General features: G+C 45.7%; 1 protein-coding gene across 2 annotated transcripts in view; it reads right to left on the bottom strand.

Moving 5' to 3' along the window:
• The window catches only part of LOC144125250 (uncharacterized), a 71,181-nt gene that overhangs the window by 27,226 nt on the left and 26,746 nt on the right, over positions 1–17,209 (bottom strand). For both annotated transcript variants that reach the window (XR_013313355.1, XM_077658473.1), the window contains exons 6-8: positions 13,814–13,975; positions 11,927–12,253; positions 7,182–7,414 (exon numbers count right to left, since the gene is read on the bottom strand). Coding sequence is in view for 1 of the 2 variants with exons in the window: in XM_077658473.1 (XP_077514599.1) it covers positions 7,182–7,414; positions 11,927–12,253; positions 13,814–13,975 (722 nt within the window). In the remaining variant the exon portion in view is untranslated. The remainder of the gene's footprint in view (positions 1–7,181; positions 7,415–11,926; positions 12,254–13,813; positions 13,976–17,209) is intronic.

Below are 17,209 nucleotides of genomic sequence, written 5' to 3' on the forward strand. Positions count from 1 at the left end.
GTGAAGCCGGCGCATTTCTCCTCTTCATGTTGCATGCCGGCAAGAATGGCCCGCTCATAGATTCACACACATTTTTTTTACTTCTGGTGCTTCGGCCCCTTGCACCAAAGCACTGCAGAAAAGCCACTGTGGCACGTGGCTGCCACTGCATTTCAGCTCGTGCCGCATTCCCCCATAGTTGACCCACCTGCATGTTTGCACATGTGCAAACATGCAAGTGCTCACTAAACATATTTATACGACTAGAATTTGTCAAGGTTTAAAATGTAGTAGTACCAGGAAATCGTGCTATTCGGGAACCTATTAACCGGAAGAAAAAATTGTATAACATTATGGGACAATGCCTGCGATTTTCAGTGCATGAACCTGGAACATATCAACGAGGCTTTAGTGTCTTATGTAACAATTTTTCAACATAGAGCTGCATGTTTGCGCTGTCACATACTCCCATGCAAACACACAGGCTGAGGTGTGTTATGAGATGGCATGCTTCGTGCTTTTAAATCACCTCTGGCTCCTTTAGTAATCTGTTATCAAATTCTCACTTGCAGGTCAGCAATTCATGCATACTAGTTGCACGTGGTACCTTCTTAGCCTTGTTATAACATGCAAACGGGGACCTCTTTTCACAGCGAAATGAAGAACGAGTGTCTCTTCTCATTTACAGCCAACCTGCATACCAAGTATGCTTTCTATTACATATGGACTTAACACCCTCCCAGGAACGCATGTCCCATAGTTTAGAAAAGGCAGACGGTGGCCGTTTATTTGCCACAGATTTTTTAATAATGTCTGGTTACTCATACATCTTCAAAACCACACAAAAAGCATGTACAATGGCTACGAAAATTTTGACCACCAGGCAACAATGTGTACAAAAATTTCCCCTGTGCCTGCTGGGCCCAAGTGGCAACCATGGTGAATGGTATTGTGCCAGCATAAGCAGCTCTAAAGAAGTCCTACATTCCAAACAGCAGCTTGTCAGATAGCCATATGTGAATAGGCTGGACAAGTCCAGGATGGGCACAGAAATGCTACCGACAAAGGTGACAATGAAAAGGGACAAAAGCTATTGACAAAAAAGCTCCAAATCTTTCTATCTTTGTCCATTTACCACTGGCATTTTACTTGCCTGGCTGCAAATGACAGTTCGAAATAGAAACATCCAAAACATGTTCCTCTTCCACTGTTTGCTCTAGGACTGCGGTCCTTCACTTCATCTCTCAACAATAACCAATATTCTTATTAGTGATCTTGTTGAGCCATGGCGTAGATACTTTTTGGGGGGGCAGCTAACTAGGAAAGGTATGCTGCATCTGGGAATGATTGAAGCAATCTACTTCTGGAACTTGAACCGCTGGCTTTGCTAGCAAGCTGCCCATAAATGAAAACAGGAAGGTGCCATGCACTCCTGCTCCTGTGGTGAGGTGCTGATTCTGAAGCATGATCACACATGATGAAGCAGCTTGTCAAACAGGCTAGAACCCTGTGTGAGTGTGCTTTTCAGCAATGTCACCTTCAGCCTAATAACGCAACTGTTCTCACTGTACCGCACATAATGGGAATACTGCAATAAAAGCTCCTTAATTCGAACCTCATGGGGATGCTGATGCAATTTGGATTAACCGAAGCAACACTGAGCTCGGGAAGCTGTCTGGTAAAGAGATTACCCCATTTTGTTGTTCTAAAATATTTCTTCATTACCTTCTGCTGTTTCTCCCAGAAGGTAACAGCCAATACCTTTTGTTCTGATGATGATGATGATGGATTTTTATGGCACAAGGGCATCTGAGGCCAAAGAGCGCCATGGCACAAGGTAGGTTTCATTGCACAAGGTCCGAACTTATCGGAAGACCTTTTCGCCTCCAAAAGTGAAGAGGCGGGCGGCGTTCAGCGTGTCCGCACTTGCTTAGTGGAGAGCCACACCAAAGTCGTGAAGGGTGTGCAACCATCTGTGAGCATGGCCACAAGGCTGGAAAATAGAGCAGCGTGCGACCATACCACGACTCACATATTGATACTTGCGAATCGAGGAGGTCATGTGACCATTTAGGTCAAAAAGCAAATGTCGCCACGATGGCTGCACGTATGTTGCCAAATTTTCCAGCCTTCCACCCCGAATCACAAATTTGCAAACCAGATTTTGGCGGTATCCTGTTTCGTAAACAAACCACATTTTGGCACGGTAATTACTGCAGATGCACGAATTTTCTAAATCACTACACCGCGGTGCACTGCATAGGTTGGCCAGTATGGCTACAACCAATCGCATGAAACATGATGCAAAGGGCACTGGAAATGCTGGAGAACCGAGACAGAGAAAGGTTCAATTCCTTCCTTTCGTGCAAGTCATGGTTCTGTGCATGACTGTGTGGTTTTAAATTCGAAGTTCAGGAGATGCTGCGATGCATATGATTCCCTACAGCTCACCGCTGGTCGCGTCATCTATCACTCAACAGAAGTAAAACAGAGAGCAACTGAAGTCTTTGATATCAGTGGGTACAAACACCTACAGAGTTTCTCAATGCAAGCAATAGCCGGATAAAAATCTAGGGAGGGAGCTAGTTGCCACCACCATGCCACCACTAATACGGTAAGACCGCCCCTCTCCCCTGTTTACAGAGCCTCGCACTTCGCATGCTGTTTTACCCTCTCCGCATCTCCAAAGAAGTGGCAAAGCCTCGCAGGAACGTTGCTTGGTATGCCGAATGTCTAGGCCACCCAGGCGCAGCGGCGCATAGTTCGCATTATCGGTGGTGCAATCCTTTCATGTTTGAATTAAAAGGCTATGTTTCACGGACTCCAACAGGGCATGGACAGACTAAATAATTTAGTAAAGTTCAAATCATCCCGAAATTCGAATTAATGATGTTTGAATTAACGAGCTTACACTGTATAATGCCCACCAGGAAAGGGTGAAATAGTTTTAAAAGTAAACTTAATTTAGCATCAATTCATTACTGAAAAGCTCCGAGTAAACGCCACCCTCAGAAGACCACTCGCCTACCACATTTGTTGAAATATCTGCTATTCTAAAGGGTATTACAAAACATTGAGGAAAAAATAAAATAAAGCCTGAAAAGGAATGAAAGAACACCCCATTCACAATGATGTGAACAGAAAACGGTAGACACCATATGGTAATGGGAGCACAGATAGCGCTGACAACCCATCGCATGCGACGCTCCTCTTCGCGGTCGCGAGTCTTCCTAAAGGGGGATTCAGATAACTGACCATGGACCGGTTTTCACCCACGGCTTAGGCATCACATGACGCCCACTTCAATTACAGCTAAACCTGGATGTAACGAACCTGCATATAGAAAATTCCTTGATGTAACGAAGTTTCGCAATTCCCTAACGCTGCCCCATTTTAAGCGTGTGTATTTGAAATCTCCACGTAACGAAGGTGTTGCAGCAGTTGACCTAGATCAAACGAACTCGCTATGACAACTATCTGTTAGCTCAGCAATGAACCTGCATATAGAAAATTCCTTGATGTAACGAAGTTTTGCAATTCCCTAACGCTGCCCCATTTTAAGCGTGTGTATTTGAAATCTCCACGTAACGAAAGTGTTGCAGCAGTTGACCTAGATAAAACGAACTCGCTATGCCAACTATCTGTTAGCTCGTGCTGAGCTACGAAATTTGGTAGAAAGTTTCATGGCAATGAAGTACAAACTGACGTGACAAAAATGTCTACAAACACGATGAGCAACCGCAATTGGCACAACGCGCTGTGCTCCAGTGCCATCACAGCACCTCCGCTGCTTCGCTTTTGAAACGTCGTACAACATGGCACTACAACAGTTCATGCGGAGAGTACAAGCATGTGCCCCTGCTTCCGGTCTAGCGGCAGCAACGCGACTGCGTGTGCTCTCCTCTAGCTCGGCTGCGATGGCCTCGCCTCCCCTACTCTATTCGTAGCAGCGTTACGCAAGCAGCGGCGGAGGTGGTGGTGGCTGCTGCCGGAGTTGCGCTATCAGCGTGATCTGATAGCATGATTGCGGAATGTTTCTCCGCGTTAATGAGTTCGAGTAACGGGGCTTTCTGTAAACATTGTCAAGGCGATACCCACATTTATTTCTTATTTGGTTTCCATTCGAAACGTTAACGGGGATTTTTTGTAAACATTTTCAAGGTGATTTCACCTATATTTTTTATTTTGGTGTCCGTTCTGCATTGTCCTTTCGAATCTTTTCGCAAGAACTGCATGCAACAAAAACCTGGTTGTAACGAAAAATCGCACTTTTTTAAAAATTTTGCTATATCCAGGAGTAACTGCATTCCTTGAGGCCTCCGCCTAGACTATTAGCGAACATAGCACAACAAAAGTCTGCACGCATGCCCAATCCACTCATCACCACGTGCTCAGGAGCAGGTGGTGGTAAGCGAATTAGGAATGTGCACAGCCTTTCGCAATGCTACTAGCCACCATAGCGCTATGTCCTCCATCAACTAATGGACCGGAAGCAGGACGTCAGATGACAAGTAATTTGCAAGTGAAAGCCAACTCATGGTCCGTCTGAATTCTTAAAGAGACCCAGAAAGGGGGTCTTAATAAAGGTGCACTATGTCTGAGATGTTAAAAGACGACGGTTCATAATTATCCCCCAGCAAGAATTATTTTAATGCGTTTTGTGGAAGCTGAGTTATATGCAGACAAAATAGGAACTTCCGTGTCCTCGCTCTTTTCCCTCTCCACTCGCACGCCAAAACAACGGAGCTCCTCCGCCAGCCCCACTCACTTGGCCCCTCCCCTACCTCCGCCGGCTGCGGCACACGCGGAGTGGCCGTGGTAGCGCGTGACGCCTGAAAGAGTTTGGCGCTGTGAACCAATGATAACCCCCGGCTACTGACGTCATTTGCAAGACGTGACGTCGCCTGCCAGGTTTTCGTGCGAAAGCCCGGCACCGCGCATCGCCACGAGGTGCGAAAGCGGGAATTTTTAAAAATGTATTGTAAATTTCCCGCTTGCTTTCGAGATCCCGTACACGGCACGGATGCTCAGTGGCCTGTACTCTACATAGTGCAAGCATTTTAAAGCCAAGCTCAAACACCCCTTTCTGTGGCCCTTTAAGCAGGCAAGCCTTGCTGTGACTTCGATATGGGCGAAACCTGCAAAGTTGCACTTGTGTGGCAGGCTTCTTTTTTCATCTTTCCTTCGCATTCATGTAATTGACCTCCATTCCGTATGAAGGTTTCGGATACTTATACTGCTGAACCTCGATGTAACGAAGTAGTACTTGTCAGAAAAAAAAAAAAAAAAACTTCGTTATATTGTGAACTTCGTTGCATCGAGGTTTTTGTTTTTCAGTAGTGCAAACGAAATCGCGCGTTTATAAAACCTTCCCGTTCTGCTTTACTTCGCCCACATGTGTTAGTGAAGATATTACAAGCGATTCTAGAAGAAACACCAAGCAAAACGAGCAGCGAGTGTAGTCCTGTAAAGCTTTGTAGCCTCGAAAATCGCATATCAAAATATAGGATTAGTCAAAATTTTCTGCAGCCATGCCGCTTCCCACGGCGCCACACATTTATATTGCCCTATACCTTGAAGTAATTTTCTCAGCAAACTGCGGATATCTCTAAATCTTGACTGATAGCTAGAGGTAAATGCCGCCACTGAAGAACTATCGCAAGCTTCGCGCGTTCCTGCAGTGATGCACGAAGCGGGCACACTGAATACGAAACCAATCGGTGCAGCGGAAGTCCGTTAAAGGCGCCAAGCAACCCTTCCAACCATCAGATGCTCTCGCGGGCTGATGGAAATGGGACGTGCAAGCAGGAGGTCCCTGCAAAATAGCGCAGCTGGTTTGGCTTGGTTATTGCGCCGTGTCACAGACAGTGTGCGCCTGTGCCGGATGCGCCGACCGCTGTTTGATTTACAGTGTTTAACGTCTCGAAGCGACATCGGCTATGAGGGATACCATTCTCGAGGGCTACGGAAATTTCGAACAGCCGGGTTTCTTGAACGTGCACTGAGTTGTGCAGTACTATCGGTGCACAGTTCACGTTGAGCATGATAGTACGTGTGCCTTGCCTTTTGCCTCATCGAAACGCAGCCGCCACGTCCTCGGGATCAGCAGTCAAGTGCCCGAACCACTGAGCTATAGTGGCGGGGCGAGATGGGCGCGAGATATCAAGCATTATTCAGAAACTAGAAACCTTTGTCGCACAAGCTTTGCACAAGGCAACCCACTTCCTGGTGCGGTCATGACTCTCTCTGTTATCTTCGCTTGACGTTTGTTGAAGTGTGTCGGCGTTATGTGCGCTCATGTGTTGCTACTGCTACCAACGCTTGCTCGTGCTCTTGCACGCCGGCATACCTGCGCACCACTCATTGTTGCACAGAAGTACGAGCACCACGACAAAAAGAGAAAGAAATGACTTCCTCAGCGCTTCTTTGTGTGCCAACGAATGAAATGGACACTAACGAATGAAGTAGACGCTCTAGAATTGAACTGGATTGATTACATTGCTCTAGACGTCGAAAAATCAAGAATGCCTATCTTGACGTCCGTGTGCCCGGAGCTCCGTGGTGTGGATTTTTTTTCCACCCTCCACGTTTTTTACAAATATACAATTTTTTAACCTTACAGAGTGGTGAAATTTGCTCAAATTTTGCTTTCTGTGCTTGCGACAACTTCGTTGTATTGAAACTATGGCGCGAAAGTACATCGTTAAATCGAGGAAAAAGTACATGCATTTCAATGGGAGCAAGAAACTGAACCGAAAAAATTTAGTTCACGAACTTCGTTATATCGAAATACAACTGTATACGTCCCCAATGGGGACGAAGGCCATGCAGTGTGTGCCTACGCTGAAGTTTGTGGCGCCCGAGAGTTAGCAGAAACAGAGTCACGTGCCAGCAGACATTTGTCCCGAGGCTCGACGCCATAGCCCTAATGTGCACCGTGACCGTCAAGTCAAGCCATCTTGTTCATACTAAGCGAGCATTCGTTAGGAGTGGGCTCAATATACTCGCGGACAGCTTTCTGTGGCTATGCAGTGAAAGCTATGAGGGCGAGGCGCAAGGCTTTCACAAGGGAGAGAGATAGGCGTTTAAGCTGGCAGCGCGTGCTCGTAGCTTCCGCTGCATAGCCACAGAATACTGTTCTCGAGTATAGTAGAAATAAACCCTGACAAAGTTAATGAAGCAGCGAACACTAGACTGCTCACCATCGAGGCCGTAGGGCCGTCCACCCAGTGGGGGCCCATCGTCCCGAGAGATGTCCTGGCTGGCCGGGGCTGAGTGCACGCTATTGCTGCCCCCTCCCATTCCAACCAAGTTCATGGGGAGGCCCGAAGAGGGAAGGGGCCCCGATGACGAGGCCGCCATGTCCTGCTCCAACCTCAGCTGCCGCCTGCGGCGCTTGGACCACATCTCGTGGCAGTCCTGCCAGTGTGGGAGGCTGTGAGAAGAAGCATGTGTGGTCAGGAGCCAAACGTCACGCCACACAAAAGGTGGCCAGTAAATGACTTGGTGCTGGGCTTATCAATAAGTATGGCTAATATCCTGACAAATGGGTGAAGCATACATACACCTCAGCACAGTGCCTGCACTGTGCTCAGGAGGAGCAGGCTACAAGCAGCATTTGAAGTTGCAAACGCACCTAGTGACTCAAGGCTGAAGGCACCTAGACGTTGCATTGGCAGAACTTCTAAGGGGGGAGCCTGGTCTTGAAAAGAAAATTTTATTAATGTAGTCATAGTTGTGAAATTTTCAGGGAACATATATTTTTGCACGCTGATCCTAAATATGTCAATTAATTTCGTGTAAAACAGTTTTTTGAGCACCTATTAAATTTTTATGCAAGTATTTTGCGAAGAGCTTTGAAGAAAACTCGCTGAAATATACTATGCCATTAGGTTCTCTTGATACCAAGTAATGCAATAAGGGTAAAATTATCATACTGGCTATCATAGAACTTGAGTTATAGGATACTGAAGCTGCCACTTCAGAAACGGACACATTTTTCTTCGCATTTCTGAAGAGAGAACTTCAAAACCCTGTAACATAACTAAGTTCTATCACAGGCAGGAAGACAATTTTACCCTTACTGCATTTCTTGGTGTCAAGAGAACCCAATGGCATACATTTCTGCAAGTTTCTCGCAGGAAATTTTTTTCAAAGCTTTTCACAAAATACATGCACAAAAATTACATAAGTGCTCAAGGAATTGTTTTACATGAAATTAAACAACATACTTAGAATCGGCACACAAAAATACAAGTTCCCTCAAGGTTTCTTAACCGTGGCTTCATTAATAAATTTTTTTTTAAAGACCAGGCTATCCCCTTAACTTGTTGGGGATGTTCAAGCATGGCCCACAAAAGGCGACCCCACCACATACTCACAATGCAAAATAAAATTTGACAGAAGGCCACACTTCATTGTAAGAGCAAACACCGTGTTATCTGCACACTCCCAACAGCAAGGATGTAGATTCTGGCTCCAAAGGGATAAACAACTGAGAGTCACTGATGTCCTCTTCTGCAAGGTGGCCTCACAACAATACCCAGGACTCTGTTAAAGAAAACACCCCAATGACTCCCAAAGATAAATTTTAAGATCTTCAGAGCAGTCTGCTTTACATAAAATTAGATTCAAAGCGAGGTGCCAACTAGGTCTAAGCAACATTCTGGAATGCTCTATGGTACGTGTTATTGGGACTGATATTGCGAGCTCAGATGTTACAAGGACCATATCCTTGCTGTGTACGCTGACTGACTGAAGCAGCAAGCATGTCAATTACACTGAAGACAAGAGTGCCTATGAAACTCCCAATATGGAAGTGACCCAATGACAGTGACGCTTGCACTGTTGGCTAGACACTTTCCACTGAACATTTTAACTACAATAGAATCTCGATGATACGAACTCCGCGGGACCCCGAAACATATTCGTATCATCCTGAATTCATATGATCCAAAACAAGCAATGTTTAACATGAAGATGAAACACAAAGTTTATTTGGCTCAATTACTTTCGGCCGAATAAGTCTAATACTGTTTCGCACTTTCTTGGGCTCGGTTATGCCAATCATTCCAGCCTGAAAAGAATAAAACCGTGCCGCAGTTTTGTCATTCACGCTCGTGGTGCCGACGGTGCAGCACAGAACTTCAAGGGTGTTGAGGGTTTCTGCCGTCGATAGTAGTGGATCACTCTCTTCATTGCTGTCTGATGATGACAATTTTTTCACTTAAATCTTCAATGCTTCACAACCTGCAAGTTGCAACATTGTCATCTGCAGTGACAAAGTCGTAAGCAGAAGCCTGAACGTCCAGCATTTCCTAACCTTCAATAGCAAGATCGTCGCCGGGCTCTCAGGCAATCGGCAGTGCGACCGGTGCAATTGCGAATCCAAACTTGTGAAAGCAGTTTGCGATTGTTTGTGTAGACTAATCCAAAAATTGTCATCTTTGTGAGTAATCACCTCACTAAAAGGCCCTTGAAGTGATGTTTCACATTCTAGATTATTCTTGTGGGCAGAGCACTGATCGACAAAGAGCAAAACTTTTCTGTTGTTCATTGACATTTTTTGACCTAAGCCAAAACGAAACTAGAGAAAAAAATCCGCAGCCATCCAGGCTTTCTTATTAGCTTTGTACAAACAAGGCAAACATCCAGACAATCGAAAGCATCTCTGTTGCGTAGCCTTGCCGATGATGGTGAGCGTCATTTTTTCGGAACCACTGGCGTTGCAACAGAAAAGTAGACACTCTTTTCTTACTTCTGTGGCCGCCCTGACAAACCTGGCCCTTCAGACACAAACTCTTGCTCGGTTGCAGGTTGAAGATGATGCCTGCCTCATCAGCATTGAAAATGTCACGCAGCGCGCACCTTGAGGTCAGTGTCGGCAGCAAGTCAATACAGTCGCTAGAAGCCGTCTCATCCACTTTCTTACCTTCTCCGGAAACAGTTTTGTAGACAAGCCCGTGCCTTTCTTTAAAGCGATGCAGCCACCCTCCGAACAAATGAAAATTTTCAATGCCAAGAGAAAGTGCAATGTCGTCTGCCTTCTCCAGTAGCTCCTTGCCGTCCACATTGACGCCGGCTGCAGTCACCTCGCAAAACCACGTCAGTAGAACTTCGTCCAGCTTGACGTGTGGCATTCTTTGCTTGCTTGACGTTGAAGCCGAAGTGCAGGGCAATTTTCAAAATGACATCCTGCTGCCCAACAATAGTGCAGAGCGTTGATGGCACTAGTCCTAGCCTGTCCGCCAAGTCGACGTTTTTTTCTTCGGGTTTTCATCAACCTTCTTCAAACTTCCAAGTTTCTCTCCACTTCCGGGACATGTTGAATTTGAACAGTACGGTCTTTGGCGTGCACTTAGCTAGCGTCCTTGTCTGGTCACGTTTAGGCAGGCACAGAGTCGTCGTCGCACAGCACGAAATGCTCAAGACAGCAGCAAACGGAGGCATGTATCGGTGCAGGCATAGTGTAGGTGGCAAAGCGCCAACAAGCTCCGACCGCTTGCAAGACGGCTTTTTCCATAGGTCAATAAGCCGGTTCGGCTGGTGCCAAGGAACATTGGTGGGGGGAAGTGCGACCAGCCGCGTGGGCTTGAAAAACTGTTCGTACAATCCCGAATTGTAACGTATTCTGTACAATGAGCCCGTACGGGACACTTTCAAAATTCGTATCGTCCAGAAATTCGGATCAACCGTAATCGTATCATCTAGATTCTACTGTATCTCACCGGTAACATTGCTGCCACCAATTTTGAAATGCCTTGTTTTGTTAGTGTGAATAAGGTGACATGCACCTTGGGAAAAAGTTTCTGAATGAACAATTTCCTAACATCACACTGAAAACTCATTTGCTGAATGCCGTGTTAGTACACTCAAATTTAGGGTGTCTATTTTGGTTTCAAGCTTTATGCTTCACCCTCGAGGACATTAGCATTCCTCTCTACACCTATGACCTAGAAAATTTTGTCCTCGGATGGGCATAATTGAAGTACCACCGCAACTATCTGTTATCAAAAAAGCCAAGAATTGTCAGCACCCTTGTACACCTTGTCATGATGCAACTATGACAGCAATATCTGCCTCCTTTAATTTAGAGGGCAACTGAAGAGGTTTTAGAATTTGAGAAGCATAAGGAGGTTGGACGAGTGAGAGTTGATGGGGAATCCCAAGTCTTTTTGTACTAGCATCTGAAATGGTGACATCACCGCCAAATAAAGCTGCGACGATGTTTAGGATTCTCTGCATTGCAAGCATCGGGTACGTTACTGTATGATAACGCTACCTAGGGTGATGATGGGAGGTTTCCAAAGCAGGAATGTGTGGTTGAAAGAACAAAGCAAACACCACAGAAGGTAAAGCCCGCCGAACAGTGCTTGGTGGCATTCGACAAAACCTGAAACCTTACTTAAGACGACGTCATCACTGAGATTCTCCACACAACACAACGCTGCAAGGAGAAGCCTTTACACTGCTGCAGATTTAATCGGAGACTAGGCCACTGTTTTAAATGCTAGAGCAATAAAACTTGGCATGCTTACCAACTACAAGCTTTAAAGAACGCTTCAGCTTCCTTTCAATCAATCAATGTACACAGCAGCAGAACAGTGCTTGGAGGGAATGAAATCAAAATGAGTTCCTGGACAAACTTTTGCACAATGTTAAACAGGACACACTTCTACGGTTAACCCATCACGTAAGACATCAGTCCTAGCTCCTGGTATAAGATAGTGTTCCTTAAAAAGCAAATATGCTGCATTGAAACACAAGACAAGGGCCATGGCCGGAAACACCAAGAGTAGCGGTGTTTGGCGAAGATTGACAACGGCAATGATGTGCAGATGATAGGATGCAAAAAGCAGGTCCCAGTCTTCGATGAAGCCAGGAAAGGACACCAGCAGGTCAGGAGCTACAATGAAGGAAGAACCAAGAAGAAAGAGGGCGCACTCACTCGGGTGGACTCATGCGCTCGGGCCGGACCTGGGCGAGCCAAGGGGAGCGGAGGGCAGCCTCAGCCGTGATACGACGTTCAGGGTCCAGCTCGAGCATCTGGTCCAGCAGGTCAAGGGCTGGGCCCGGCAGGAAGGCAAACTCTTCCCGCAGCCGCCGCCGGTGCTGCTTCTTGGGTCGGAAGGTGGCCCAGTGGGGCAGCTGTATCACACGGGGCCACACCGCTGGGCAGGGCGTGCCACATACCCTGCTGATGGCCTCCAGCTGTGCCATCTCTTGATTGGCCTGGAACACTGGCTTGCGTGTGAACAGTTCTCCCAGGATGCATCTGTATTTGGCAAACATGCAGCATGTTGCTCTTTGCACACAGGTGCAACAATGTACTTCTCCAGGGAGAGTGGCTGCATGAAATTGAACGGTGCCTCGAAGCACTCAACATAGCGCTGTTACCAACAGGCTGTTGCATGGCCACTACCAACCATAGTTAACCTTGCAGCCAAGATTTGAATGAAAAATACTACAAAGGTACTAGATGACTTTGCTGAGGCATACGTAACTAAAATGTCCTTGACGCATGCTTATATCGTGCACAATGTAAAGAAGGTTAGGTTAAGTGCGTGCTTTCGTTGTGAAATATTTTAGCAATTATGTAAAATAAAATTAGCAACATATTTTAACTTCTGTGAAACCAAGACATGCAAAGCTAGGAAGATACAGTTAAACCTGGGTAAAACGAAGTTGAAAAAAGTCCGCGACTTCTCGTTCCATCCAGGTTTTCGTTGCAATCACTTTTCGCGAGAGGGCCCGAAAGGGCAATGCAGAATGGAAACCAAAAGAAGAAATAAATGTAGGTGAAATCACCGAACAGAAAACTCCATTACTCGAAGAGATGTTCCGCGATCACGCTGATAGTGCAACTGCCGCCGCCGTCACCTCCGCCGCGGCTCGTGCAACGGCGCTACGAGTGGGGTGGGGAGAATGGGAGAGGCGAGGGCACTACTCCAGAGCTAGAGAGCGTGCGGGGTCACGCTGCCACAGTGGACAACCGCAGAGGCAGATGCTTCTTCCCACATGTTCTCTCTCTCTCGGTCTACCCGCCGCTATTGCCACAAGGAAACACTCTGTGATTTGCGTCGCTGGCGTTCTCCGCCGTCCCCACTCCCAACGCGCAAACTATCTGCGCCGGAATCACGCAAGAAACCGCACGACGGCAATAGGCACGCACCACTCGTACCATTTCGTTTTTGCTATGCCCCATTATTTTTTGCTCCTTCTGAGTCTGAACTGCTGTAGTGTCATGTGGTATTGCGTCTCAGAAGCGAAAGAAACGGAGATGTGCCGGCGGCACTGGAGCACAACACGTTGTCTCAACTGTGGTATCTCATTGCGGTACATCGTTGTCTCAACTGCAGTATCTCTCATGTCTGCTGGTGGTTTATAGTCGTGAAACTCTTCTGTAAAATTTCATAACTCACCACAAGCTAACCGACAGTCGACTTAGTGAGTTCGTTATATCAAGGTCAACCACCGCAATACGTTTGTTACATGGAGGTCTCAATTACTCACGCTTCAATGGGGCCGGCATCGGGGAATTAAAAAACTTTGTTACATCCAGGTTTAACTGCAATAGTTCATAGTTAAATATAGAAAGGAGGCTGGCAACGCTCATCTAGACTTCCCTTACATCTTACAAATTCCACTGGCATACAAAATGCTTGACAAAAGGTGAGTGAGGAAACAATACAACAATTGACAAGAGATAAAAATAAAAGATTAATCTCTCTACCATTACATTGTATTGAATGAAGAAAAGTTTTATGAGCCTAGTGGCAACCAGAATTCGAGTTTCCAAAGCATTGCGATGGCCTTGCCATAACATCCAACCCACCCACAGCTCCAGACGTCGATGGCAGGCCCGTACCGCTCCTCGCCCAAGAGGAGTTCTGGTGGGCGGTACCAAAGAGTGATGACCTTGTTCGTGTAGGGCCGTGCTTTGTCCTCTGCACTGTACAGGCGTGCCAGCCCAAAGTCTGCCAACTTGATCTGGCCCCTGGAGAAAGCAAGCAGTGCAACCAGTTAACATTACGCATTAGCACCCACTGAAGCAGTTTCATCATGTACAATGGTGTCACAGATGGTTTCAAATCGGAACCTAATTGTCACACACAAGATAAGAGAGCTACATTCTGCATTTATGAGCGAGAAAAAAAATAGAAAGAGATTGACTGTTAACACCAGAACACCTGCATAGATAAACAACAGAATGAAGATCTCTCAAGCAGTCTGCTTCAAAATATGGTTACCAAAAAGCTTAAGCAGCCACTACAGCCAGCAGGTTGGAGGGCATTTCTCAAGTACCACTTTCCGTAGCCTCCCCAATTGATATTAAGTGGCCAGCATTAAATTGTTCAGGTGTTTTCAATAGCATATAAGTATACAAGAGTCACTGCCTTATTCGTATTTGAGGGCACAGACATTGCTGCTATCTCTTTACAGGGAATCTCCTCGATTTTCTTCAGACGATGCCTGTACATTAATCAACTGTGCTTTCTATCTTCTTCAGCAAGCTTGCCTATGAAGCAAAATGAACTATAGCATCAAAAGACAAACAGATATTGCCTCCTGCTTTGTTCACATACTAGCGAGCTTTCAGCACCTGCACTGAAGTCACGTAGTGCTCATTCACGTTAAGCCTGAAGTTTGAGGATCAGACATTCCTAGCTGATGGCTTAAAAGGAAGATTGTGAAAATATTAGAACATTTCAAATATCGAAGCAAATAATGCAGTAGTTGATTTGGTCTTTGAAGTGAATAGCAATATAGAGAAAACTCAATATTTCAAAGTACAGGAAATACGAGAATGCAGGAAAATATGCCGGCAACTAGGACAACGCTAGAAACCAACCATGAAACATAATCGGCAACCAAATATTGGGATTTATGGGGACTGCTCGAGCATTCGATAAATCAATTTCATCCGAAAAAGTAAGTTCAATTCCAAATTTCCAAGAAGCTGAAAGAAGCAGTTGTTGATTTTATGCACATTCATGACCTTATGCGCTGTTGCCATGCCCACAAACTCTGCATTTGGGGGCTGGGGCTGAAACTGTTCTGCAGGCCACCGACGAGTACACGTGATGGGACAAAGCCTAGATGCTGATGATGATGCATTTTTAATGGCGCAAGGGCAGCTTTGGCCAAAGAGTGCCATGGCATAAGGTATTTTTCTGCCTATACAAAGTGTGGTCATAGACCTATTTTCCAGGCATTTTACACCAGAGAAGCCGAGCAGTAAGCCAGGGGGAAAATCTGTACCCATTGTATGACCGATGGGTACCAGGCGGCACTGGGGATCGAACCCCGCACTTCGCACACACAACAAGGTGGATGCTCAAATGACTAGGCAACCACTGCGGTACAAAGCCCAGATGCCAAAGTGAACATGTCGCAGCGCGCTGTAAATGCGCTGCGCCCGCTGTAAAGAAGGCCCGAAACTGCAAGGTGAAGATGCCGAAAAAGATTAAAATGGAGAACTGCCAACATGCCAGGAGCAAGCACCCCGTCAGCGTTAGCTTCGAAGCCAGCAATGTTATTACTCTCCAATGGCTCAAATTAAATGAGACATGAAACGTCAGTTATTGTAGGTTTTGCATTATGAAGCCTCGACCGCAAAGCATTCTGTCACAGGTGCTTGGTCTACATTTCAAAGAGCGCTGCCATTTTCTTGCACTCACTGTATCAACATAAGGGCACGCTTCTCATGCACTTTGCTGCTACCTTTCCGAGTCTTTTGAATGAAATGACTCTGCTCAATAGATGCATGCCTGCACCTTTGCGCATTAGCACAGCTCAAGAGGAGCACGTGCCAACAACATTCCTTCGTCTGGAGAAGTATGACATCGAAGATTGCGAGGTTAGTGTACGTAACAACCCGTTGGCCCGTCCCAGAAGTTGCAGGGACCGCATCTTCTGCTTGGTGTACACTGGCATACACCTTCCGACGTGTGCACAGCGTCTTGACATCTTCCAACAGTGTTTTTGACTTTCACGCAGCTAAAGATATCCGGAAATGGTATAATGAATGTGCGATCAGCCATGCTCAGTGTGGTCACGAGACTGTATGCTATGCAAATGAGGTTGGAGAAATATACTGACTTTATGGGTTATATCAACGCCTTTATGGGTTTTATCAATGAGTATGGGCTATATCAAACGCTAATTTTGCTTTGTAGCTCTTCCCTAAGCCCATGTATATGCCTGGTTTTCTGCTTTGCCTTGTATGTTTTTCCTCTGTCTTTGTAATAATTGTGCATAAAAACCTTTGTATTGAATTGTAAACATAAGCAGAAATCAATCGCATGGGTGTTCTTTTCCTCTTTTTTTCGTATTGTCCTTTCATTAACCACGGTTCCATAGAAATGCATAACGTTACCTTGCCTCTCTGCTTTTTATTTTGCTGTATAATTATATGACCCCGTGCATACTTTACTCGTTACCCCCCCCCCCGGCAAATTTTATATTAAAAAAGAGCGACATATAAACAGTGTGGTAACGGCTTAATGCTATGGTGTTTGATGTACTTCAGCTTGCTACTAATACAGCAATCCCATACACAATTAAGGCATTTTTTATTTTGCTTTATTTTCTTTTTTCAGTAGATTCAGTGAATTCTGCACAACAGTTATTTCACTGAACGCTACTTAGCTTTACTGAGCTGTGTTATTTTTGCTACAATGTTTGTGGGTGCAAGCTATTAGCTTCACTTCAAAGCTAGTTGAACAAAATAACTATTAGCTTTGAACTGAAAATTCACTATTTGCATATACTTACCTCAAAGTGAAAATGTGCGAATAGCGACTTTGCGCCAAAGCAAATAAAAAGTCAAAAAGTATTACAGTGCAATCCACTTATAACAATAGAGAAAACAGGAAAATCCGATTGATAATCACTTTAACCGATTAAAAGTATATCTGGACCAGCAAAAAAAGCAAAAAAAAACATACCCATGTATTCCCGCATGCATGTAACCACTGCTACCTGTGCTCCTGTCAACGGCGCACAACGTCTTGGCGCTCTGCCAAGTTTGCTGAGGGAGCCATCAGCACACCCTTGGGAGCTCTCATCAGAAGATAAACACATGGCGATGTTATCGGTGCACAGCATCTTGGCACGCTGCCAAGGACTGCCATGCGGACAGTGCGAAACAGGCACCCGCAAGAAAAGCAAATGCTTAAAAAAAAAAAGTAAATTCTCAATCATCTCAGGTAGAAGAAACTATGTGTGA

This window comes from Amblyomma americanum, chromosome 3 (genome assembly GCF_052857255.1).
Source record: "Amblyomma americanum isolate KBUSLIRL-KWMA chromosome 3, ASM5285725v1, whole genome shotgun sequence".
NCBI classification, from domain to species: domain Eukaryota; kingdom Metazoa; phylum Arthropoda; class Arachnida; order Ixodida; family Ixodidae; genus Amblyomma; species Amblyomma americanum.